This window comes from Chanodichthys erythropterus, chromosome 12, assembly GCF_024489055.1.
Source record: "Chanodichthys erythropterus isolate Z2021 chromosome 12, ASM2448905v1, whole genome shotgun sequence".
Taxonomy (NCBI): Eukaryota; Metazoa; Chordata; class Actinopteri; order Cypriniformes; family Xenocyprididae; genus Chanodichthys; species Chanodichthys erythropterus.
The window spans coordinates 21,309,092-21,336,870 of NC_090232.1; the positions used below are offsets into that span (position 1 = coordinate 21,309,092).

A 27,779-nucleotide genomic window follows, 5' to 3' on the forward strand; every position below is an offset into this window, starting at 1 on the left:
CTTTTTGTTTCCTAGCCACCAAAATTCAGAAATTCCAAACCAAATATTTGGCAAAATAAAAATGAGATGAGAACAAAAAATAATTTAAGTGAATTGACATTAAAACAATAAAAATTTATAAAAAGCTAATATAACAAATGTTTGTGTTGAATTTTCATAACTATAAAATATTATGATTAGAACTTTGGTTATTTGCATTATATATATATATATATATATATATATATATATATAAAATATATATATATATATATAAAATCACAGTCATTACAGTAATCTTGATTCATACAACACCAAAACACAAAAGCACATTCTGGCTTAAAGTAGTTAAGATTTTTACAATATTTTTGTAAAAATATATATATATTCGAAATACAAGATTACACTTGAATCTCTGCGTCGTCCAAGTTGTCTCTTGGCAGTGTTGCCATTTTTCTATAGCATCCCAAACCTGTTTCTGAAACCACTGGCGAGGTACTGGGTGTTCTAACGGTAAGTAACGACAGAGAGGGGGAGAAACTAGGAGTCATTGCTGAATGGGTCAACTCTGTGTTTCTAGTGCAAGTCTTGGTGTATGTGGGCAATCTGACCAGGGGCAATCTTCTATAGGGCATTCTGGGAGGGACAGCACGTATTCCTGGTTGTGCAACTGCTGTGATGAGAGGAGGTGGGTGCAGAAGGCTCTGTGACTCTGGCTCCACATTTCTGGCCCTCATCCCTTCATCTGGAAGCATCCCAATGTCTGTAAAAACAGAGGCCAAAGATTGGAAGCGTGGCTGCCAATTGAGAAAGTAGTCCTGACCATAGCTTCCATGAAGCTGTTCCTCACAGGAAATCAGATTGGTGAGTGAGGCCTCAACTGAACCCTGGTCATCAGGCATAGACATGCACCTTCTTATGACCTCCTCCACTTCCTTCATGTTGACTACCAGAGGAAGCATTTCCTCACCTCCTCCTTCATCCCTGAAATTATGGAGACTCTCAGAACTGGGCATATTCACTATTCTGACTATACCTATATTGGCACCAGAAAGTGGGTCTTCATCTACCGAGTGAAAGGAGAGTTGGTCTGAGTCCCTGGGAATCCCTGAGTCTGAGACTCTTGATGTCTGTTGTGTTGTGACAGAGTCAAGCTGTTTGTAACATGGAAACTTGTTGATCATCTTGATCTCTTGATCCTCAGCAGTCTCTTCCTCTGTAGATCCTCTTCCACTTGAGGCTTTTGAGTTTGAGTTTCTTGAAGGGTTTGGGATATCCATTGTTCCCCAACTGTCTAATGGTTCTTGTAAATCGTGGAGGTTAATACCGCGGATACTGCTGTTAAGGTTGCCATCTGTTGTTCCTAAAGAGTCAGTCTCAGGGTTGAGGTTAGCAGATAAGGAGGTCGCCTTCTTTACAACATTCTTTTTGGACCTGTACCTTAAAACAAGGGCAACGAAGATCATTAAAAGTAGGAAGAACACTATTAACGACACACTGAGACTGGCAGTGTGGACACTGAGATCAACACTTGCCAGAGACTTTGCTGAACTGGATATGTTCACAACTACATGACAGGTTGACGACCTGGAGTCCAGTTTGGGGCTGCTTGCTAGAACTATCAGGTCCTCTATTGTCTCATTTGAGATCGATCTTCTTCTCTGATACACAGAGTTTGAGATATATAGACAGCCAGTTGTTTTGTTGACATTGAAAAATGGGGATGGGTTGACTAAAGAGTACTCCACTAAGCCATCCAGACCACCATCATGATCCATAGCCATCAGGTGGCCTATACTTTGGCCAACCTTGGCATTAGTTGGCAGAGAGAAATGGTACACATTCTGGGTGAAGATGGGGCTGAACTCATCAATGCCTTCGATTTCAATTTGTACTCTCAAGGTTGCCACTTTATCTCCTTTGTCACGTGCCTCTACCACAAAGCAGAATTCACTTTCTCGTTCATAGTCAAACATCTGCTTGGTATGGATGTCTCCAGTAAGAGGATCAATACCAAAGGCTTCTTTCTTGTCTGGGTTGCTACTGTCATAGTCCACAAAACAGGGGGTTAAAACGGAATAAGTAAGTAGACCGAAGATTCCTGCATCTTCATCAACAGCATGTACTGTACACACAGGAGTAAAAGCTGGCAGGTTTTCAGACACAGAGCAGTTGTAGGTAGGGAACATGAAGAATGGGGAATTGTCATTCTCATCAAGTACCAATATGTAAACAACAGCAAAAGATACTTTTTTGTCACTTGGAGCACCACAATCTGATGCTTGGACTGTTAAGGTCATTTTTTTATTCTCTTCATAGTCCAGTGTTCCATTAACTTCAAGGACACCTGTTACAGAGTTCACTCTGATCAAGCCTCTGTTGTTACCTGAGATGATGTTGTACGCTACAGTCCCATTTGTACCTTGATCAGGATCAGAGGCAGAGATATGGATAAGAGCTGTACCTATAGGGCTGTTCTCAGTGACCTGTGCATGATACTCTGGATTATTGAAAACAGGTGCATTGTCATTAATATCAAGGACTTTGACTGACACTACAGTTGAGCTGTTCAGGGGTGGTGATCCCTTGTCTGTTACAGTCACAATCAATGAATAAGTGTCTGTGGTTTCTCGATCCAGAGTGTCACAGAGCACTACTTGGCCAACAGTTTGGCTGTGGGGTTCAGCTGGAATGCTAACAACTTCAAGGCAGAACTGCCTTTCGTCATTTCCACCTATGATTGCATACTCCAAACGGGTGTTTTTATTTGAGTAGTCACTGTCCTCTGCTAATAGAGTGAGTAGAGTGCTTCCAACAGATACATCCTCAGGAACATTCACCTGGTATGAGTTCTGTGTGAAGAAGGGGGCATTATCGTTAAAGTCCACCACCTCTATGTCCACAGAAGTGACACTAAATAGACTGGGGTCACCACTGTCACGTGCCTCCACCAGCAGCCGTAACATGTTTCCATTTGCAACATAGTTCAGAGGCTTGTTGGTAAACACTGAACCTGTAGGCAGAAGAAAACTCACTTGAAATGCAATTTTACACACAGGATTGTTTCATTATTATAGCATGATTCACTAAATAGAACTACGGTAAAACTTAAACTACTCTAATTTACATAACTGAATAAAAAACAAATAAAAAAAGAATTAATGTTGTATATATATCTAAGATATTTGTATTATACTGTATGCTCCACTTTTCTGTTTTTATTAGCATTTATACAACAGTTAGTTATGGTTCTCAAATTGGCTGATTGGCCTAGCGCCTTTTCCAGGCATGCAATATTCTAATAATATCACACAGAAAGCGTTTCACAATTTGTATCATGCCGTTTGTTTCTGCCGGATCTATACTGGCAGCATTTTTCACAGCGAGCATCAATAGCGGAGGAGCAAAACCCACTATAATTTTACAAATACTACTGTTAATGTGCCACAGAATGTAGTTGAAAGAGTTTTTTTAGGTGATAATGTAATTGTTTAGACCTCAAATGAGAGATATATAAACAGTGCCATTTTGAAAAATAGAGCTCTAAGCGGGGGGGCAGGGGGTGGGCTGTAATTATGATAATAATGTGACTTATTCATGTTTGTTTATATATATTTTTATTATTATTACAAATTGAATTACATAAACAGAAACACTGCACAGCAGTTAAAAACTGTGGTGCATATAACTGTGGAACATATAACAAAAACATATGTATTTCATGTATTTAACACTGTACATTAACATTACATTGAAGGTTGAAATGGCCGGTGTGCCCTTCTGTGTCACTGTGATTTAATGTAATGAGTCATTTATGTGATATTTAATGTGATTTAACGTCATTTTCACTACCGTGTTTGATATTAAAATCAGTGCGACACACTTTGCAAGAGGCGTGGGCATTGCCAATATGGCTTCGAGATACGAAATTAAATTCTTCTGTCCAGCTGTTATTAAATTTACATGTATTCAGTTTTTCTTCGCCGGAACACCACCTGAGTTTTTTCTCCGCCCATTTCTACCAAAGATGCTTGATTCCTGCGTCTTCCAACGTCTACTACTGCGCAGATATCAACAGTGCAACTGGGTTGTATTAGGTTGCCAGGTCACAAAAGGGTTGAAATGTGTATGTGTCTGGCAACTCCACAGCCTTGGAATAATATATTGATCACATCATATAATGAGGTTTGGGCCATACAAATTATGGGAGTTTCCCTGAAGAAATAACAAAATGGGAGGGCGGTGGATGGTGGGCTTGAAATACGGGAGACTCACAGGAAAAATGGGACTGTTGACAGGTATGCCGAGAACAGATATATCTCGGCCAGTCGAGAATTGGGAATTCTCGACTGACCAAATTGGGAATTTGCCACTGGCTCTTATGTAGATAGTGGTTAAACATGTGATATAATTTGTATTAGGTATATCAAACGGGCAATCTTTGGTCATCAATCTATAACTTTTTCAACAGCAAATCAATTTGGCTAATGGCAAAGTTAAGTTTCATAACTTTATATTTTACACACTTGTGCCACTGAGCTGTTGTATAAAAGCATGCTTGCTTTATTGTATTACTTTAGTTAAAGATTTGTTAGCAAAGAATTTGTGGAAAATTACCATTGTCAGGATCAATGTAGAACCCTCTCACTGGGGAGGAAAGAAGCCTATATGAAATGTTTCCATTTTGGCCAGAGTCTTTATCAGTTGCTGATACAGACACAACATATGTGTCTGCTGATGTATGCTCTGGCAACAAAACCTGGATGTGTGCAGCAAAAGATGGTCAGTACTATAAGAAGAGCATGAATAGTGCATGATTTTATCCTACAATACTAAAAAAAAAAGTGATCAAGACCTCTTAAAATAGTTTAATATATTATTTTTACCTGGTAAAATTCCTGAGAGAAGACTGGAGGGTTATCGTTGACATCCAACACCTGGATATAGATTTCGGCCTCAGTTTGATGGACAGAGTCTGATGCTTCCACTGTCAATGTATAGACAGCTTGATCTTCATAGTCCAGGCTCTTAGTTGTGGTAATTACCCCTGAGTACTGGTCAATTGCAAAACTTCCACTTGTCCGATCTTTATCTTTGAATTTGTATGTTGCTGAAGGACTAAGGTCTACATCATTTGCAATCACTTGGGTGACAATGTGGCCAACAGGAAGATCTGTGGAGATGGCAAGGAAATAATATTTTCAGTGTGTTGTTCTTTAACATTTTGAACACATATTGAAACTCTTTAAATCAAATGCTGGGATTGTATCAGTAAACATAAATAAGTTTCATACTTTCTGCAATGGTCACTGGTTCCATGGATGGAATTGTAGGACTATTGTCATTTACATCTACAACCTGGACACGGACAGTGCAGGTGCCTGTAAGTGGAGGGCTTCCCATGTCCTTGGCCTGAAGAATTAATCTGCATTTGAAAAAAATAAAATAATAATAATATTTTATTAAAAATAGAAATTCATAACCTTTAGGACCAACAGGAAAAGGAATAATGATGATATGATGTCTTCCATGATTAGTCAAACAATTTTCAATAGACCATTAATTGCGAGTAGAAGGTTTGTCATACTTGTAGGATGAAAATATTTCTCTGTCCAAGACAGCATTGGTGGCAAGAATCCCACGAACAGAGTCGATCACAAACGCATTATTGTGGTTTCCATCCAAAATGAAGTAACTGATCTGCCCATTTATACCACTGTCAGAATCTGTCGCTAACACCTACAGAATTAAAGTTATATAATGTTAAAATTAGGATCTGGAATGCAAGTTAAAAATCATTTTGGTTAAACTGATGATCATACACATGTGAATATTTATTCACAACAGCCACTTGGTTACCAAATAATTCTGAAGTTATAAAAGATTTTTTGTGTTATTTTGTGTTATTGTGTAAATCAGAGTTACAAGATAATTTTGTAATAAGTACCATAATAATCATGGCATGGTCAAAAAAATCCCAAGATGTACCTGCATGACAAAGGTGTTATGAATTTGTCCCTCCCATACAGCTGTTCTGTAGTAGCTTTGCTTGAAAACTGGTGTGTTATCATTGATATCCTGCAGAGTGATGGCCACCCTGGCATAGGCGGATTGGTGTCCATTTTCCGCCAGAACCACTAGGTAAATTTTAAACTGTACCTCAAAGTCTATAAGTCTTTGCTCCTTAACTGTGATATCACCTGTCAATGGTGAAATTTCAAACAATTAAAAGCTTGACAATACCTCTGGACTACATACTTTATACTGCAAAGCACTTTACACTACAAAGCATGATACTGTTTATTCTTCTACAACAACTTTGTTACATTTACTTTCTCAATACTAAAAATATTTAGAATTTATTTATTTATTCTATTGTCAACAAAACTGCCAAAAGATTTTAAGAATTTTTTGAAAACAAATGTTTTATTATTATTATTATTATTATTATACATACAATTCATTAATTATAATGCATTGCAGTATCATCATTACCAGTACCACGACTAATAATAATAATAAAACAGTAACAATTATGTATTGCTGTATTATTATTATTATCTTCATTACAAATACCATTAATAAAAATGTTGATGACAATAATAATAATAATAATAATGAAAATAAATTAGTACATTTAATTAAGACTTTTAAATTATGATGGTGACTATACAGTTCTCACCTGTAATTGGGTTAATAGTGAAGGCTTCATTTTCATTGCCGCTGAAAATACTGTACTTGATCGTTCCTTCATCTGCTGTCTGGTCATGAGCTACAACATTTGCAACCCAAGAGCCTTGGAAATGATAAGTGGTACACACAAACACAGTCAGTTTAGTATCCACAAATACTGACCTTCTCAGAAATACAAGCTTTTCAAAAATGACACTTAAGTAAATTACATTTAAGTAAATCAATGCTGAAGTGTCAAGAGAAACATCTTAAAAGTGAAAAACATCTAAAATCTGTAAGCTTAAAAAAAGTTGCTCAAAGTATACCTGTTTTGCTATTTTCTGGCATTGTGACTTCATAGAGCTCCTCAGTAAACTGCAGCGGCAGCTCTTCACCATTAAGCTGAACGAGCAGAAGGCAACTAGAGGTGAGGGAAGGTTTACCTAGATCCACAGCCTGTATACGGAGCAGCTTTGTCCCAAACACCTCATTACTCAGGGGGACTTTTAACTTGACAGCTCCAGACCAATCAACTTGAAACAGCTCATCTTCTTCTGCTAGGCTAAACACTACTGTCCCATTGTCTCCTTGGTCCGGATCTTGGGCTGTAACTGTTATGATGGACCGATTAGGACGTGTGGTCATGGAAGATACTGACATATGCATAGGTTCCTTAACACATGCAGGTGGATTGTCATTAATATCTTCTACTTGTATTGTAACTGTAGCAATTGAGCTGCGTGGACCTTGGCTGCAGCCGTCAGTAGCTACAGCGCGGAAGACATGCTGGGAACGAGTTTCACGGTCCAATGGCTTTGTGAGCCTTATCACACCAGTTGAGCCATCAACATAAAAGTTTCCAGAATTTTCCTCCTCCAAAGAGAAGGTCACTACACCATTAGGCCCCTCGTCAGGATCCCATGCTATCAGATGTAGGATCTCTGAACCCACATGGAGCCCCTCGCTAATGCTGGCACGATAGCTTTTCCGAGTGAATGAGGGGCTGTTATCGTTTTCATCTGAGAGGGTGACGTGCAGCAGTGCAGTAGAGCTCAAAGGTGGACGCCCATGGTCAGAAGCAGTGATGAGGAGGGTGTAGTTGGATCGCTCCTCTCTGTCCAGGAATCTAATGGTGCTGATCGCCCCAGTCACAGCATCAATGCTGAAACACTCTTCAGCTTATAATAGTGGATGAAAAAGAGACACGAGCACTGATTCTCAACCTGAAAGGTTTTCTTTAAGTATACATTTTTCATTACTGCAAGACTGCAGTAATGAAAATTAATGCAATGAAGTTGGAGTAGAAATGCCCCTATTATGCTTTTATCAGATATTACCTGTCATGTAGTGTTATACACTGCGTTCCAAATTATTATGCATGTGACATATCAGTAAAGCTTCGGAGCATTATGAATCAGCGTATTGAATCATGATTTGGATCGCGTGTTAAACAGCCAAACTTCTGAAATCATGTGACTTTGGCACTCTGAACAGCTGATTCGACACGCTGATTTATAATGCTCCGATGCCTCCTGAAGCAGTGTTTTGAAATCGGCCATCACTATATAATTCGTTATTTTGTTTATTTTGGCGCACCAAAAATATTCTCGTCGCTTTGTAATATTAATATTGAACCACTCACATGAACTGATTTAGATGTCTTTAGTACCTTTATGGATCTTGAGAGAGGAAATGTCATTGCTGGCTATGGAGGCCTCATGGAGCCATCGGATTTCAACTAAAATATCTTAATTTGTGTACATGGAAATATGCATCCTTCAGGTCTATCACCATGAACCACTCCTGTTGGCAAAATTTGCCTCAGTGTCAACATCTTGAATAGGAGTCTATGCAGGGCACTATTCAAAACTCGTAAGTCTAAGATTGTTCGTAAACCGTCGCCTTTCAGTAGTACGATAAAGTGAGGGCTGTAAAATCCCTTCTTCTTCTCGGCTAGAGGGAAAGGCTCTATTGCATCCTTTGCCAAGAGAACTGCAATTTCCGCACACAGGACAGGGGCATCTTTGCCTGCCACTGAGGTAAAAAGTATGGTGTTGAACCTGGGCGGGTGCCTGGCCAACTGAATCACATAGCCGAGTCTCAACAAATCTTAATGAGTGGATGTACAGCTCCTTTTATAACCATATGTCAGGAGAGTGGCGCATACAAATGTCACTTTATCGACACTGCATTGAAATGAGTAACAGATAGGAAACCACATTTTTTGCAGAAAACAAGGACTAGATCCCCTTCAGTTTCCCAGAGTGAAAATTTTTGTTAATTTAATTTTTTTATTTTGCAACATTTTATTATATTATATTTAAATGATGTAGAAAATAATTATTTTTAAATGCTAACCAGTTAATAACATTAATATTTAGTTGAATCCCTTAATTGTACACAGGAGCATCACTTCAATAGGACACTTCAACAGCTATGTTACAGTACTACTAGCTGTAAACTAATATATAATAATTGCTGTTAATTATACACAATTTGAAAAGTAAGCTATGGAACGCCAGAACGCCAAACATTTTGTTTTCTAATCATTTTGTATCAATGCATAAAATATCATAAAAGCAGTTAGATGTAAAATCAGTAAATGTCAATATTGTGAAGGACATATGGATTTACTTACCTTCTATAGAGTACTGAATAGTTCCATTTTGTCCATTATCAATATCTGAGGCCTGGATGATGTGGATGACACCAGGAGGCAAGTTCTCTGGGATAACTATGTGAAAATCAGGGTGAGAGAATTCTGGAGTGTTGTCATTATCATCCAGGATAAAGAACAGGACTGTTGCAGTGCCGGAGAGAGACGGAGTCCCACTGTCCTCTGCCTGAACTGTATAGCAGCCAAAAACACACAAGAAGGTTATTATAATCAGGAAACCATTGACCAGTGAAGGTTGCAACAGCACTTACAGTTCCAGTCGTTTAAGGATTTTGTATTGAACATGCAATTACAAATTTTTAAAAACTTTGCAAATATCCTGAAACAGGGGGGAATGTCTTGACAGGGTTATTATGGTTAACTAAAGATAAAATTAAAACCATAAAAACATTTTGTTACTTGAAATAAAATAAGAATTATCTGAAATAAAAATGTTTTATTTATCTTAAAGGTGTCCAAGAATGCTTTTTCACAAGATGTAATATAAGTCTAAGGTGTCTCCTGAATGTGTCTGAAGTTTCAGCTCAAAATACCCCATAGATTTTTTTTAATTAATTTTTTTAACTGCCTATTTTGGGGCATCATTAACTATACACTGATTTTGGCAGCGTGCCACCCCTTTAATTTTCCTGCTCCCTGCCACACAAGCTCTCGACTATATTACAGTGCATTTACAAAGTTCACACAGCTAATATAACCCTCAAATGGATCTTTACAAGATGTTTATCATGCATGCTGTATACATACTTCGAATTATGTGAGTAAAGTATTTATTTGGATGTTTACGTTTGATTCTGTAGGAGTTTAAGGCTGTGCTCTGTGGCTAACAGCTATTGCTACACTGTTGGAGAGATTTATAAAGAATGAAGTTGTGTTTATGAATTATACAGACTGCAAGTGTTTAAAAAGGAAAATAGCGACGGCTCTTGTCTCCGTGAATACAGTAAGAAACGATGGTAACTTTAACCACATTTAACAGTACATTAGCAACATGCTAACGAAACATTTAGAAAGACAATTCACTAAAAATATCATGATATCATGGATCATGTCAGTTATTATTGCTCCATCTGCCATTTTTCACTGTTGTTCTTGCTGGCTTACCTTGTCTGTGCACAGATCCAGACGTTAATACTGCCTTTCCTTGTCTAACGCCTTGAACATGGGCTGGCATATGCAAATATTGGGGTTATACATATTAATGATCCCGACTGTTACGTAACAGTCGGTGTTATGTTGAGCTCCGCATGTTTTCCGGAAGTCTTTTAAACAAATAAGATAAGATATAATAAGATTTCCATAAGAAGGAGGAAGCAATGTGGTTTGAAACTCAATGTATGTCTTTTCCATGTACTGAACTCTTGTTATTTAACTATGCCGAGGTAAATTCAAATTGATTCTAGGGCACCTTTAAAAAGATTTTATTTTAGTTAGTTGCTTAGGCAACATTTCCCATTTTCAGTTTGACTTTATTTACTAAAATAACTAAAACTAAAGGTCTGGTCCCTGAGTACCTCAAGCAATGCACATTTTAAACTGATCAGCTCATTAGTAAAGACTCCAAGACTTTAGATGGGTGAGTCAAATAAAGATGGGTGCACATTGTGCAATTTATAATAGTCCTTTACGATTGTTGCTTGTCAGACTGTACGAACATGATCCTCATGTCAAATTGTGGGATCTCGGCTGTCAAAAAACGGACGTGCGCATGATCGGTGACTGTGAGCTGCATTACACGTGGGACTGAAATGGTGGCTAACAGAGAAATCTCTAGTGTTCATTTTGATCACGTCTTGTCTTGAAAAACACAATTTGACGTTCGTCGTAGGAGAAGTCACACTGCTGGACTGCCAGAATTTCGTCTGAGGTAAAATTTGATTGCAATAGTCATTAATTGGCTGTCGGTGAACATGTCAAACTAGCAATCAAAGACTACAGATTTTAGCCTAGGATCAGAGGAATTTTTTAGGATTCTCAAAATTTGTCTCAGATGACCAAATTGTGGCCAAAGTTGCACAGTATGCACCCGCCTTTAGAGAGACATCGAAAAAGTGCAGTGTTAGGGGTACACCAGGACCAGGGTTGGGAACCACTGTTCTAAAATAACACTGTGGCTTGATATTTGTATTTGTGTTTCACAATAATCATTCCAACACCGCCTTACCATCTTCATGTTATCCTACAGATTTCTGTTAGTGTATCTGATGATTAGCTCTAATTGCCCATTACACTCTGTAAGCAAACACTGACTTGTAAAACATCTGAAACCATTTACCATGCTAATAGTCCTATTCCAAACCATATAATTCTACAAATAATATTAATACAGCAAAAAAAAAAAAAAAAAAAAAAAAAAAGATCTGTTAATGTATCTGTCAATATTTTGTCCTACCGCTAAAAACACACGAATCATGGCCTTCAGTGATTTTCAGAAGCAAGTTTGAATAGACAGTGTGACTGTGTGCATTCAAAATATTCAATAATTGATAAACAGTATATAACTTAAATAGTGTGTTCTATAGATTCTGCACACTCAAACATTAAAAAAAAAAAAGTTTAGGAAGGAGAGGGAGGGAGGATTCAGGCAGATGGAAGATCTCACCTCTGAGAATAAATCTGGATTGGATCTCTCTGTCTAGCTGAGTGGATGTGCTGATCTGACCAGTGTGGGAGTTTATCGTGAAGAGCTCATATCCTGGACCAGGTAACAAGCTGTAGCTAACAGCATTATTCGCCTCTGTGGGAAACACACATATACTCATACAACTCTTGGTCATTAGATCAGAAGATTTTTTTGTCTACAAGAAGTTTCTGATTATGATTGCATGATGTCATGAGAAAGTACTTTTGCACTAGTAATTGCCTTTTTAATGTGTGCCTTCTTCCACTTTTGTGCTGCAGGTGCCAACAAATACAGGTGAGTTGAGCTGTGATAAGTATTTGACAGCTGAATGATGTCTATTTACTGTCCTGTCCGGCAAAGTGCTATTTCTGAGCTTCTTATCTGATCTCTGAATTGAAAACAGTGCTGAAGAAACAAAGCCTGCTACAATTAAAGGCATTACTATAAAAAAAACTTTTTTTTTTTGGATGTCACGGTAATTCATTGTTTCACTGATTAGTGCACACATGTTTTGTATTGAGTTCCACTATCTAAGGCCTTTATTTATCTCAGTTCATTGTCTTGTGTTGGTTGTGGTTACTTCACACTGTTTTTTTTTCTTTCTTTCTTTATTTTTTATTCTTTTTGTTCTTTTGTTTGATTTAATAACGTTTTAGCTGCAGTTACCTCCGCTACGCCTCTCACCGCCTCTTCATCATCGTAACGTTACAGTTTGGAGCAAACTAGTACATAATGAGGTTTCCCTTTTCAAGAATATTCTTTTAATGATGCATTTTTCTTGTGATATCAGTTGTACAACCCTGTCAATGTTTGCTTTGTGCTGCCAAAAATATAAAAATGAATTTTAATTCAAATTTTTAAATTTTACTGTTAATGTATTTTTAAATAAATGAATCAATAGTAGAAAATCATTGACGCGCACACACGCACACACACACACACACACACACACACACACACACACACACACACACACACACACACTCAAACAGACACACTCAGAGCAACTCATATGCTGGAAACTTCACCAGCAGCCACAAACATCATATATCAGCTTTATGAGTGTACTAAAATCAAACTATTAATGCAAAAGTATGAGATAGTTGAATCAATTACTAACAGTATCAATCTTCATCTGATGACCATTTGGCACAGTGGTTTCATGGGGTTTCATGAGGTTTAACGTAATGGAAGTTCAAATCAAAGAACAAACCATAGACCACACTGCTGAAAGGAGTGAATTCTGGGAGAAAAAATAACGGGCCTTTATTAGCACAGATGGCTTGAGTTAGTGAATCATCACACAATTTCAAATATCCTGCAGGAGGCCTGACTGCTGTTCTAGGATAACGTCAGAAACGCAGGGACAGGCAGACACTGATATTGAGGCTGAGGTATTTTAAAAGGGCCTGGTAGATTTGTGAATATTTGGACTAGGCACAAGACGCACAGAATAACACACGGCATGCGGAAAAGAACACAAAGACCCGTTGATTTATGTTAGCAATCAAGTTTGACGAAACATAATTCAGGTGGATGTATGTTTTTAACACCAGTCTACTAACTAAATAAATTTAGAGTCTGATGACCAAGGACATCTGGACTTCCAGACTGAAATCATGATGGACAAATTATAAAAGAAATTCACTACCTCAAGTTATTAATGCTAACATGTTTTGCTACATGGAAATTTTTGCAGGCTACTATTACAGAAATGTGTAATATGGAATAGTAAATAACAAAACTATCAGAAAACTAGGTGAGAAGATACATGCTTTCAGGCTCAGTCTCACACTCTCACGCTACCCAATTACATCTCATGAGTCACGTAAAATAACAAAACATGAACAAACAAACATGAAGAACATGAAGAGTGTTTGTGCCAGGGAAAAGTTTTTTAATTTGGCCAGGGAATATCACACAGGCCAGACAAGTGATCATTTCATTGTGGACTAGTTGAATATGTGCGCTGTGGTATGCAGAACTTCTATTACTTCATAACATCACTTAAAGAAGTGATGCATTTAATGCATTAAAATGCCAGAAGCTATTTATTAAAGGTTAGCAAACCAATTTGTCTTGAACACTGAAGGAACATATTCCTAGAGTTTCATGTGAATCACTGCTTCAGCCTACATTATGCACATATTTCCATTTCACAACAGTTTTGAATAACCATGTATAGCCGAACCAGCTACAGAGTGTCAAACAGATGAAGCAAACAGAAGAATTACTAATGCAGTAATAGTAATTTGCATTATGAAGATGAAATTAAAAATCTTTTTTTGGATCTTTAAAACTTTAAATGGGTATGTCATTAATTTAGTCCATGTCATCAAAATCTCACTTCAGCCAGGCAACCTAAGTTGGCAATCCTGCAACTGACAAAAGCTAAAATATAATTAAGAGAAATATAAGGCAAACTTTAAGCAGGTGAGACAGCAAGATTAAAATGTAGACAAAATGCAGACAGTAAGGCAATTATGATTGACCCGTGAAGTTTTATGAAATGCTTTTTGCTGGTAATGACAACATCATGATGGAAACTGCAAGTAACCATGCTGCCATCTTGTGGTAATTTCCACAACAGTTTGACTACCAACTGTTATTTCATGTTTGATTACATTTGACTGTGTTAAATGTTAAAGGGTTAGTTCACCCAAAAATGAAAATTATGTCATTAATGACTCACCCTCATGTCGTTCCAAACCCGTAAGACCTCCGTTCATCTTCGGAACACAGTTTAAGATATTTTAGATTTAGTCCGAGAGCTTTCTGTCCCTCCATTGAAAATGTATGTACGTTAGACTGTCCATGTCCAGAAAGGTAATAAAAACATCATCAAAGTAGTCCATGTGACATCAGTGGGTTAGTTAGAAGTTTTTGAAGCATCGAAAATACATTTTGGTCCAAAAATAACAAAAACTACAACTTTATTCAGCATAGTCTTCTCTTCCGGAATCCTTTCCATTGAATTGATTCCATTGAATCCTTTCATCTGTCGGCATTGGTAATGCACTTTTACGTCGTTGTTTTTGGCGATTAGGACATCCACGACATGCACACTTACGCACCATTTTAACAGAAAGCTCTCGGACTAAATCTAAAATATCTTAAACTGTGTTCTGAAGATGAACGGAGGTCTTACGGGTTTGGAACAACATGAGGGTGAGTTATTAATGACATAATTTTCATTTTTGTGTGAACTAACCCTTTAAACTAAATTGAGCTGAAATTTTGTCAAGGTCTCATCATGAGTTTAAGGTGGTAGCCTACCTGAATCCAGGTCGATTGCAGTAACTGTGACAATGATCTCTCCTGGTTCTCTGTTCTCCATGACAGTGGTATTGTAAATGTGCTGCTGGAACACAGGAGGATGGTCATTAACATCCAAAACCTCCACTGTGAGTGTCTGAGTGGAGGACAGAGAGGGAACGCCATTGTCTCTAGCCTGGACATTGAGAATGTAGACATGCTGGGATTCATAATCCAGGGATGAATTCAGGTACAGATGCCCTGAAAGAGAGAGAAAATTTTATATACTCTCGATTTATTCCATTCTAGATAGGGGCACCCCAAAACTTAGTGATCAGGCAGGTAGGAATCGAGTATTATTTTATTAATCCTTATTTATTTATTTATTTATTTATTTATTTTGGTAAAGCACTTTGAATTACCATTGCGTATGAAATGTGAAAAAGAAAGTTCACCCTTTTGAATTATTATTTTTTTTTCTTTTCTTATCAGGACATAATAAAAAAATCATCTGGTCCTTGGCAGGTCTTAAAATTAGGTAAATACAACCTCAGATGAACAACACCAAATGATATACACCCTGTCATGGTTTATTTTTAATAAACTAGGCCAAAATGGAGAAGCCATGTGTGACAAACTGAGTACACCTTTACTGCTTACATAATTTATTAAGAATTAAGAGGGTAAGTAGCAGCAAGGTGCTGACCAACTTTATAAAAGCAGAAGTTTCTGGCAGTTTGCTTGTCTAGAGCATTCGGGTGAGTGTTAACCCAATGCCAAGAAGGAAAAACAAAAGCAATGATCTTAGAGAAGCAATTGTTGCTGCCTATCAATCTAGGAAGAGTTACAAGGCCGTTTCCAAACAACATCTACAAAGAGGAAGTTTCAAAAGTGGAAAACATTCAAGACAGTTGCCAATCTTTCCAGGAGTGGACGTCCCAGCAAATTCACCCCAAGGTCAGACCGTATACTCTTCAAAGAAATGGCAAAAAACCCAACAGGCCCCAGTTAGCATGTTAAATGTTAAAGTTCATGACAGTACAATCAGAAAAACACTGAACAAGTATGGCTTGTTTGGAAGGGTTTCTCTCTTAAAAGAATATGGTAGCATGGCTAAGGTTTACAAAGTTGCATCTGAACAAATCACAAGACTTCTGGAACAATGTTCTTTGGACAGACAAGACCAAAGTTTGATGATGTTTGGCCATAAAGCACAGCGCCATGTTTTGCGAAAACCAAACGCAGCATCTCAACACAAACACCTCATACCAACTGTCAAGCACGGTGATGAAGGTGCGACGATTTGGGCTTGTTTTGCAGCCACAGGACATGGGCACCTCATTGAGTTGACCATGAACTCCTCTGCATACCAAAGTATTCTAGAGACAAATGTAAGGGCATCTCTCTGACAACTAAAGCTTGGCCAAAACTGGGTCATGCAATAGGACAATGATCCTAAGCACACCAGCAAATCTACAACAGAATGGCTGAAGAAGAAAAGAATCAAGGTGTTGCACTGGCCCAGTCAAAGTCCAGACCTCAACCTGGTTGAAATGCTGTGGTGGGACCTTAAGAGAGCTGTGCATAAACAAATGCCTGCAAATCTCGATGAATTTAAACAATGTTCAATTCCTCCACAACGATGTGAGAGACTGATAAAGTCATATATTAAATGATTATTTCAAGTTGTTGCTGCTAAAGGTGGTTCTACAATTAAATCATAGGGTGTACTTAATTTGTCACAAATGGCTTCTCCATTCTGGCTTTATTTTTGTTCAATAAGTAATAATGTACTAATTAATCATGAAAAATAAGAAGGTAGGCTCAATTTTACATTTTGTTGTTGTTGTTTTTTTAATGATAATCGATTTTCTCTTAGACCTACATTTGCATTAATACAATTATCCCATAATGAATTATTTACCTGTGTGCTGCATGTAAAAGTGGCCCTTCTCATTGCCTGAAATTATACTGTATATAACGTGTCCATTACTCCCTTCGTCTTCATCTTTGGCCATAATATGATGAATCAGCAGTCCCAACTCTGCATCCTCTGAGACACAAGCTTCTTCCATGGAGACGAATTTGGGGCTGTTGTCATTGATATCCAAAATAACCAGCTGAGCTATGACTGACATATGTTTCCTATTGTTAGGCTCTTCCGAGTTGTCGCTGAAAGTCACTTTAAATACAATGTTCTCAGTGCGTTCACGGTCCAACTGTCCATTTGTTGTGACAACTCCAGTGTAAGGCTCGATGTGTAAAGGCAGTTCCTCAATGGCAGGGTCAGGGTCATAGGTCAAAGAATAATAAATCTCACTGTTACGCAGACTTCCATCGCCATCACGTGCGTTAAAGACATAAACTGCCGTTCCGTTGATAACATCTTCATAAACGCCGAACACAACATAGTCGTTATTGCCAGGGAACCAGGGGGTGTTGTCATTGACATCAACAACACTGATCACCACAAATACAGTGACATTGAAAGTGGGAGTAGCATCTGCACGTACAACCAAGAAGTAACGTTGTGTGACTTCATAGTCCAGATGCTGTGCCAGATAGAGCTCGCCACTTGCACTTTTGATGTCAAACTGCATACTACCATCACCCTCAACAATACAATATCGTATCTGCGTATCTGGTGTATTGGAAATCCCAAGTGTTCCAATCACAGTTCCCAGTTTGGCATTTTCCTGCACAGTAAAGTGTTTGAGGCTCTGTAAATCCTTGGAGTTCCCATTTTGTTGGTCTAAGACATAAACCTGTAATAAAACAAAATTTGAGTGGCTGTTCTTAAAATTTATGATTTATATACCACTTTATTTCTAAAAACATGGTGAAAATTAAATGGTGAAAAATCTCCTCTGTAAAAACTTTAACTCTAAAATGTCAACAAAATAAAACAAGAATTTTGAACCTGGGTTTATCCAATGTTTAGATTACAATAATATAAAATTAGGCAGCACAATAGATGCTAAAAAAAAAAAAATATTCCCACTACTCTATACCTGTTAGTTCTGTCAGGACCACTATCGTCAAAGTTGATTGACGATTAGCATACAGTTTGAATTGGAAGTATGATTCTATAAGTGTAGTGTGCAAAACTAGATGAGTAGACACTGCCAGAATAAGCATCTTGTTAATTGAGGTTTTTCAGCTTGTTGCTAAGTTACGGATATCTGCCCACACAGAGGTCTCTGCCGAACAGAGAGGCTTGTTATTTGGCATCGCTGCAAATTTGCGTGTCAAAGTTCAACAAACTTGAACTTGACATGAAATTCATATAGGGACCATTGAAATAAATGTATTTCCCCACAAAATTTTACAGATAAACAACTGCACTTTAAGAAGCAACTTTTCTTTGGATTGAACAAAATAGAAAAATCCATAAGTAAATCTTCAGCCCTACTCGGCATACACAGTGTTGTTATATGCCTGAACCAGCTTCACTAACTTGTATGTGAACAACTGCAGTCTCCTCCAGAGGAAAAAGCCCATTGTCCGTGGCAACCACTCTCAGGGTGTAGCGCATCTGCGGGTTTGAGGAGAATCGTGATGTCACCTTGACATCGCCATTATGACTATCAATACTAAAGTGGCCCAGCTGATTATCTAAAAGTATGTAGAAAAAAACAGGACATCTCAGATTAAATCACAAATAAATTTTCCCTTCAATCAGAGGGATATAAACACAAATGAGCCATGAATTAAAAATAAATTGTCATCTCCTCATCAGTTTACCTTTCATGGAGAACTTGACAGTTCCATTCTCTCCAGCATCCAGGTCTTTAGCAAACATACTGATAACAACAGAATTCACTGGAATGCCTGCCCACACCTGAAAAAAAGAAGCCATATAAACATTTGCATTCTGTATATGCATTTGGTAGATGCTGTTATCCTAAGTACACTGAAGTTTTTCTTATCAGTTTGCATGTTAGCTGGGAATTCTTTATGTTAGTAGCTCTATCATCTACAGGAATGTAAAAATGATGGCTAACTCACAGAAGCACTTTTCATGCAAAGTGTAAATAATTTACAGTGCCAAAAGTTGGTCCACAGTGAAGAATATTTACAAGTGTCCACAAAAATCCAAAGTACCAAAGAAACAACAAAAAGGAAAAATAAACCAGAAAGTAATCCAACAACGATATATACAGGTATCCACAATATACAACAAAGGGTTTTTGGGTTTGCTCAAGGCACCACGTAGCACTCTTGCGTCGACTTGGTAAACAAGTACTGTCTGGCTTTTATAGGCCAAACCCTGCCCCTTTTCGGGCCACACCATCTTTGGGTACATATAACATAATACACATACAAACACACAAAATACTTCAACTATTTGATATTCAATATGATAAAACAATAATAATTAATTCCTAAATATATATATATATATATATATATATATATATATATATATATATGAATAATGAAAACATAATCCATTCACACATAATACACTTAACACATAATCTGGACATTTAAATACACACTGAAACACCCATTCACATTAGACAATGGTTTCGTCAGCTTCCGGTTGCGCTACGCCGGCGCGACTAGGCCATTATGTCATAAGTGGCCGCCGCTCGATCTTTCGGTTTGGCCAGCGCAGCGTTTCCTAGATATTGTTGAATAAAGTCCTTATTTGAATAAACTAGATATTGTTGAATAAAGTCGTTATTTTGGTTTTTGGTGCACAAAAAGTATTCTCTTTGCTTCATAACATTAAGGTTGGACCACTGTAGTCACATGAACTGTTTTAAATATGTTTGTAGTAGCTTTCTGGGCATCTGAAAGTGTTAATTATCTTGCTGGCAATGGAGGCCTCACTGAGCCATCGGATTTTATCAAAAAATATCTTAATTTGTGTTCTGAAGATGAATGAAGGTCTTACGGGTATGACAGAATTTTCATTTCACTGAACTAACCCTTTAATGCACAGTGAGGAGGAGAGTTTGAGTGGCCAAAGAAACAAACTCCAGCATATTCAGCTGTCAGACACAACTGGAACTTCAAACAAAACTGGGTTCTATGGTCAGATGAAACTAAAAACACTAGCTTTTAAGAGATGGTTTTGGTGCACACAGGTATAGAAAAGTACCCCATGTCCACAGTTAAATAAACTGCTGTATCTTTAATGTTGTGGGCCTGTTTTTCTGCCAGAGGTCCTAGACATCTTGTTTATGTACAAGGCATCATGGATTCAAAAATCAAGTAAAAAATCAAATATCAACAGATCTGGTTGGATCTTCCAACAGGATGATGTTCCAAAAACAAACATCTAAATCAACACAAAAATGTCACTGAGCACAAAACCAAGCTTCTGCCATGGCCATCCCAGTTCCCTAACCTGAACCCTAAAGAAAATGAATGGGGTGAACTGAAGAGGAGAGGCACCAACATGGAGCTGGGAATCTGAAGGGTCTGGAGAGATTCTGTATGGAGGAATGGTCTGATTTCTTGTCAGGTTCTGCACTATTTCTGTTACTAATCAAAAAAGCAAGTTTGTCATTGATCAAGTAATGTTTGATCATCAGGTTTCAACTGTGAAACTGTGAACTGTTATGAACTTTTAAAATATTGTTATGTGCATTTATACATGGGGAGGGGGGCAATAATGACACAGTGATTAACTAGGAAGCCTAAAAAATGGCACCTCGTGACAAAAGGTGGCTGAGCCCTGACATAAATGATCATTGTACATAAACTGTACAATTAGCCAGAAGGTTAATTTAACTTAAATTATAAAATTATAAAATGTACAATTTTTTTTCTAGAAAAAAAGTATTATGACCTGTACGTTTAGCTCTTTAGCCACAGGTAAGTGTATGAACTGTGGGGGGTTGTCGTTGACGTCTGTGACAAGGATGCGAACAATAGTGGTGGTGTTGAGACGAGGTCGACCCTGATCTGTGACCATCACCCTTAAAATATGCTGTGCCTGCTCCTCACGATCCAAAGCCACCAGGTTTATGATCTCTCCTACAACCAAAGAAAGAAGACAGAGAGTGAAAAAGGTTTAAAACTTTTTTTTTTTAAAGGAGGTTTAAGTTTTACTTGGAAACAAATTTCACTCAGAATTTAAAATAAATAAATAAAACAATATATTTAATTTTATATGATTAATTAGTTTTATTTCATTTCAGTCTTGTTTCAGTTTTAGTTTTATTCAAAATAGTGTAAAAAATAATTGGAACAAGTTTAAAAAAAGATTATTTATACCAAAACACTTTTCAAGCTTTGACTATGTCTGTCCACAAAATATCAGCAGAACTCAATGCCTCAAAATATGTTTCTTTTGCTTTATGAATTTCTGTAATGCTTTTTTGACAAAAAAATGTATGAAAGATAACTTGAATGAAATACAACACTAATTCAATAATAGCTAATTCAACAGGTCAGTAATTCTGACCTGTTCTGGTGTTGATGCGAAAGTATTTTCCATCAGACAGCAGGATGTAGGACAACACTCCATTGTTTAGCGAATCTCTGTCTGTAGCTTTTACCGTTCCAATCAGGCCATGAGGAGACGGTCCCTCCTGCACGCTGAAGAAGTACATATCTCTACTGAACACTGGTTTGTTGTCATTCTCATCCTGAACCATGACGACTACCGTTGCTGTGGCCTCCGTTTTGCTATTTTGTGCCTTTGCGCACACACAAAATCTATACATGGGTTCAGTTTCATAGTCCAGACTGTGAGATACAAACATCCATCCAGTCTCTGGGTGGATCCTGAAAGGTGGGACTCCAGAGAGGGGTTTAAGAGAGTAAGTGATGACAGTGGGCACTGTTCTAGGGGTCTCTTCATGCTGGGACCTGGTTCCATGAGCACGTACCTGAATCATTCTGGTGTCTTTTGGAGCACCTTCTCCGATTTCCACCTGGTAAACCAAAGTTTCAAAGGCTAGTGTGTCTTCCACAGAGCCTAAGGAATCTATCTCTATCACAAGCCCTAATGTAGAGTTCAGTGAAGGATGACCCTCATCCTTAGCTATAACACTGAGCTCGTACCTTTGGCTCGTACCTCTTGAGAGGTCGCCATTCAGCATGAGAGTCCCAAGATGTGGGTGAATTATAAACAAGTGGCTCTCAGGACGTAACATATAGTGAATTCTACCATTAAGGCCGCTGTCACTGTCATGGGCATGTGCAATGAAGAGTGCCGTTCCTGGAGGGGTGTTATGGGATATGGTGATGTGTTCTGCAGTTTTCGGGAACACAGGAGGGTTGTCATTGACATCAGTGATAGAGACATTGACCTGAGCACTGCTGTAGATAGGATGGGTTCCTGTGTGGAATTGTATGGTCAAAATAACATAAGAGAGAGACTCGTGGTCCAGGGGCTGGGCAGTGGTAATGATGCCTGTCTGGGCATCCACTGAAAAAAGCCCCTGCAGATCACCTGAGGATATGACGTATGAGACTACCTCCACTGAATCTGCAATTAGAAAGACAAATACCAGCAAAATATTATCAATAAGACAAATAGTTTTTACAGTGAAAGGCATAGTTGACCCAAAAATGAAAATTCTGCCATTATATACTCTCTCAAATGCCATTCCAAAACCATTTGCTTAATTTCTGTTCCATGAAACACAAAATGAGACTTTCTGAAGGATCTTCAGAAAAGGACCATAAGCTCCAATAAACGTACACTGTTAAAATATATTTCAGATTAATAATTTAGGAAAGCATTACTTTCACAGTAATTTCACAGTAGGACTTCTCTTGTATCTAACTGCTCTCAAAAGATTCAATAAATAAATAAATCAGATTCCTTTAGCTCAAAATATTAGAGCATAGCATTAGCATTGGCAATATCATGGGTTCCCTTGGTGTGTGTGTGTGTGTGTGTGTGTGTGTGTATATATCATAATATAGATTATTTTATGGTTAAAATAACTATGTTAAGATTATTCAATAATTCTTCCTTTGTTTCACCGTTTTATTGTCACATAAATCTTTGTCAAACTCACACAAACTGTATGCTTATAAATTCTAATAAAATACTCATCCCTGACATATGTATTAAAAGCAGTGTGGCCGTTATTCTATTGTTTGACAGCTGGAGAAAACCAAAGCCCCCAGAGATTAAGGGATCTGCCCCCCTCTCCAACTCAGAAACTCAGAAATTCTGGGCCTTCATTTGACCTGAAAAGAGGGTTAATCATCTAATCTAAAAGTTAACCTCAAGTGACTGTCTACTGTTCAACTATTAAAGTGGAAGGCTAAACATTTGTGTGTGTGCATGTATGTTAGCCAAAAACTAATGACAAATCACTTAAATAAATCAATAATAGAGTGTTTTAAATGAGTAATTCAATACTCATTATGCTTCATCGTATGATTCAATCTGATACATTCTTACTGCAAAAGTAAATATCAACTGCTACCATTCCTTTATGTCACCTTTTAGGCATTTCCACAAAAACACATATATGCACCATCACAACAACATACCATAATTAAATAAATTACTAAAATGACCTCAAAGCAGGTGTAGTTGAGAATCACTGAGTAGGTTAAGAATGTGTGATTAACCCTAATACCAAGATACTGTTCACTAAAGACAATTGATTGTAGACTAAGAGAGCCAAAAGAAACACAGTAAATCTTGTTATCTACCCTAACAACCCTGTCAATTAGACTGATATTTAACGCTCTGATCAGCTAATCCCTGACCTGCAAGCTGAATTAGTCATTGGGGTAACAATGTCTGGAAATTCTAGGTTACTAGTGGAAAGGAAAGGTGTAAAAAAAAAAAAAGGGTGGATGTGTTTTGACACCTTGGTGTTATAGAGCTTCCAACTAGATTTCATATTTCATTATTGATACTGGAAAAAATAAGTTTCCAATAAATAATTAATAAATAATTTAAAGTGATCGACATCCATTTCTTGAAATAAATGACACGTGGTTCAATATTTTGTCTATTTTCTCCATTCTACTAGTACAGAATATAAAAAAAAGTTATCACTTTAAAATAAGGTTGTATTTATTAACATTAACAATTAACAAGGCCTGTATACAGCATTAGTTAATCTTTCCTAATTTTAACTTGTGCATATACATTTATTAACATTAATAGCTTAAATTGTTACGTTAGTTAATGGATTTAAGTTAATATAAACCAATAATAAACAAGATCTGTTTACAGCATTACTTAATGTTAAAGTAATCTTTGTTAATGTTAACTTGTGCATAAATTAATGTATTTCTTAACATTAATAGCTTACATTTTTAACATTTGTAAATGCATTAGTTAATGTTAACTAACATGAAATAACACCTTAATTTATACATTTACATTTCCTAATATTTAGGGTGCATGCTCTGCATTAACTTTAATTAATACTATTTACATGTATTAACTAAACATTACTTAAAGCATTAGTTACTATGAACTAACAATAAACAGCATTAAGTTTTTGTGAATCTCATTGTAGAAAAAGTTCTTCACATTAACACCAGTTAAATTGTTTCTAATGTCTGTGGGCTCTTTACTCATGTTATTTAACAGGAAAACAGAGCATTTATTAGAGGTATTGCTGGACCTTACTGAAATCTGTATATAGATGTTCATTGTTAGTTTATGTTGACTAATGAGTAATCTAATGCTAACAAATTTAAGAGATACATTAGTATATGTACAAGTTAACATTAAGAAAGATCATATAATGTTGTAAACAGGTGTAGTTCAGTTGTTAGTTAATGTTAACTAAACTGTTAACTAATGTTAACAAATACAACCTTGTTGTAAAGTGTTACCAAATAGGATTCTTCTTCAATTACATCGCATCACAGTTTAAAACAGGGCACAGTGTGACAGCCACAACATTTCAGAGAAAAAGCACAGAAAACTCACTGGCAGGGATAACAGCCTGAACCAAACCAACGGTGGAGCCCACGGGTGCATCTTCAGAGATGGAGAAAGTGTAGTGGGCTTTCTGGAAAAGGGCAGGGGGCTGGTCACTCTGCAAGATGTTCACGGTGATGTTAGCAGGATGAACGGCAGTCATGCCTCCTCCATCCTGAGCAGAGACAGACAGCTTCACGTTGCTACTGCGCAGCAAGGAAAGTGAAGAGCTCAGGTAGACAGAACCTGAGGAACACACAAAATCTACATTAACATCTTAAAGGACACATTCATAAGGTCTTAGCTATTATTGCAGTGAAAAAAAAAAAGTTTACATTTGGCTACAAGTATATTACAGACTTAAATTTAAGGTAACTGAAATTAAAAACCTTAGTGATTAACTCTTTGAAATACTATGTTAAGGTTAATATCTGATAAAAGTTTATTCTTTGATAGAGATAACTAAGAAACTCATTGAACATGAGGTGTTCATGATGATTTTTTGAAATCATACACTATCTCAGTGTAGCCCCTCCAAGTTCGCACATGCCCACTCCAAGAGGGACGTGAACCCGGGCTCATCCGCATGGGAGCCGGGTGCTCTAACAAGGAGGCTAAAGGCTTTAACCTCTAGCATCATTCATTATAGCATCTCTTGAGATCAAGGGAGTGAGGTTTATAACACACAGTTCTTACTAGCCTACATCTGTTACATCAGTTTCTCTCAGATTCTTTTAATAAACTGAACAAACTTTAAACAAATATGTTCAATATAATATTGAACAAATATGTTCAAGTTCCACTTTTGACAGATGGTTGGGGTCCTGCTTCTGTCACCTTGATCTAACTTAAAATCCTTAGCCTCTGTTAATTTAAACCAGGGGTGGGTAACACATGCCCCCACTGGCACACAGAAGGGTAATCACCGGCACGCAAGCAAAAGCAAGAGAGATTAATCTGTGTGTATTTTATTTAGATGTTTTTTTTTTTATTGAAGTTCCTAACGCCTGCATGCCAAAAAAAAACAAAAAAAAAAAACAAGAAAAATTATTTCAAAGTTAGTGTTCCACCGATAAAGACGCAGAAGACGCCGATATTTGCCATTTTTTAATTACCAACATTAAGCGTTACGTTTTTCTGTTTGGTCAATAAGAGTCAGAAGTGGGACCTTTATTTTGACAGCGCTGAGAATCTAGCACCAAAGCGCAGACGCACATGAGTGTTCATTCTCTGTGTTCATTTGTTTACTATTCAACAGTTCTGTTAAATAATCGAAAGGCAAACACTATAACACTTTTTTTGTCATACTGAATCGGCATTCAGCAAATACACCATTACATCATCTAAACAAGTCTTTGGCCCAGTTTCACAGACAGGGCTTCGACTAAGTCAGGATTAGGTTTTAGATCAGTTAGGATATTTAAATATCTTTTATAAACTTACACTAGAAAAAAACATTACTGGTGTGTATCTAGAGACAAAACAATGGCAGTAACATACTTTAAGATATGTCAGTACAAGTTGCTTTCCGTTAAAACAACTCAAACAATCTAGGACTAGCTTAAGCCTTGTCTGTGAAACCAGGGGTAAGTGTATCTAATAAACATTTAATGCCACAAACCTCACTAACTTTGGTGAATCCGAAGAGATCATGAAGTGTCCAACATTCCAGACTTCGTTATTTCTGTTAATTTAGTGCATCATCCGGGTATTTAAAGTGCATTTTTTTCTTTTTGGAATTTTCAGTCTGAACACTCTACTCATTATGCACCGTTTATACTTAAAAATGTCACAGAATAGTGCATAAGTACGCATATTGGGATACACCTCATGTCAAAAAGGTAAAAGCTCTGAACCAATGATGCTTAGCAGGGATTTCCCTAAGAGAGTAAGAGAATGTAGGCGATTTAAAAGAGGGGGTATTTACTTTGACTTCCGAGCGCTATTTAAGAGTAAGCACGTCTTAGGACAGAAAGAATTTTTCACATGTGTCACTGCTGCATGCTCTCAACTGCTGTCTGCTAAAGGAAACCAAATGAAAGAAAGAGAAGCATATATGTAGCATCATTAACAGCAGAACTGTGATTGAAATGGGATTATGGAAAAATAAAGAGCAGACCTCAAACTTCCTTACAGTGTAATCTGATTACTGTAAAGCGTCACGCCAAAGCTCTATGTGTGTGAAAATCCAAGGACAGTGATAGTAACAGATGCCATACAAATGACTTTAATAAGAATTATCTATATTTATCAAATCAATTTATTAATGTGATTTTTATACACTGCCCGGCCCCAAAAAAAGTCACTGTTTGGATTTTAATAAGCAAATACTTAAAGGTGCCCTAGATTCAAAAATTGAATTTACGTCGGCATAGTTGAATAACAAGAGTTCAGTACATGGAAATGACATACAGTGAGTCTCAAACTCCACTGTTTCCTCCTTCTTATATAAATCTCATTTGTTTAAAAGACCTCTAAAGAACAGGCGGATCTCAACATAACACCGACTGTTAAATAACAGTCGGAGTGTACGCCCCCAATATTTGCATATGCCAGCCCATGTTCAAAGCATTACACAAGGGCAGGATGTCTGGATCTGTGCACAGCTGAATCATCAGACTAGGTAAGCAAGCAAGGACAATAGTGAAAAATGGCAGATGGAGCAATAATAACTGACATGATCATTGATAACATTATATTTTTAG

General features: G+C 37.2%; 1 protein-coding gene across 2 annotated transcripts in view; it reads right to left on the reverse strand.

Moving 5' to 3' along the window:
- Window positions 1-290: 290 nt before the first annotated feature.
- The window catches only part of dchs2 (dachsous cadherin-related 2), a 34,791-nt gene continuing 7,302 nt past the window's right edge, over window positions 291-27,779 (reverse strand). The window contains exons 4-21 of one of the 2 annotated variants that reach the window (XM_067405226.1): window positions 25,084-25,320; window positions 21,628-22,656; window positions 21,010-21,197; window positions 18,951-19,047; window positions 18,664-18,821; window positions 17,131-17,971; window positions 15,228-15,467; window positions 11,931-12,065; window positions 9,290-9,499; window positions 6,978-7,829; window positions 6,662-6,775; window positions 5,968-6,179; window positions 5,567-5,718; window positions 5,274-5,404; window positions 4,866-5,152; window positions 4,597-4,738; window positions 1,050-2,992; window positions 889-963 (exon numbers count right to left, since the gene is read on the reverse strand). In XM_067405226.1, coding sequence (XP_067261327.1) covers window positions 958-963; window positions 1,050-2,992; window positions 4,597-4,738; window positions 4,866-5,152; window positions 5,274-5,404; window positions 5,567-5,718; window positions 5,968-6,179; window positions 6,662-6,775; window positions 6,978-7,829; window positions 9,290-9,499; window positions 11,931-12,065; window positions 15,228-15,467; window positions 17,131-17,971; window positions 18,664-18,821; window positions 18,951-19,047; window positions 21,010-21,197; window positions 21,628-22,656; window positions 25,084-25,320 — 6,974 coding nt within the window. In that variant the 3' untranslated portion in view covers window positions 889-957. Of the gene's footprint in view, window positions 2,993-4,596; window positions 4,739-4,865; window positions 5,153-5,273; window positions 5,405-5,566; window positions 5,719-5,967; window positions 6,180-6,661; window positions 6,776-6,977; window positions 7,830-9,289; window positions 9,500-11,930; window positions 12,066-15,227; window positions 15,468-17,130; window positions 17,972-18,663; window positions 18,822-18,950; window positions 19,048-21,009; window positions 21,198-21,627; window positions 22,657-25,083; window positions 25,321-27,779 lie in introns of both variants that reach the window. The other variant, XM_067405225.1, reaches the window with a different exon arrangement.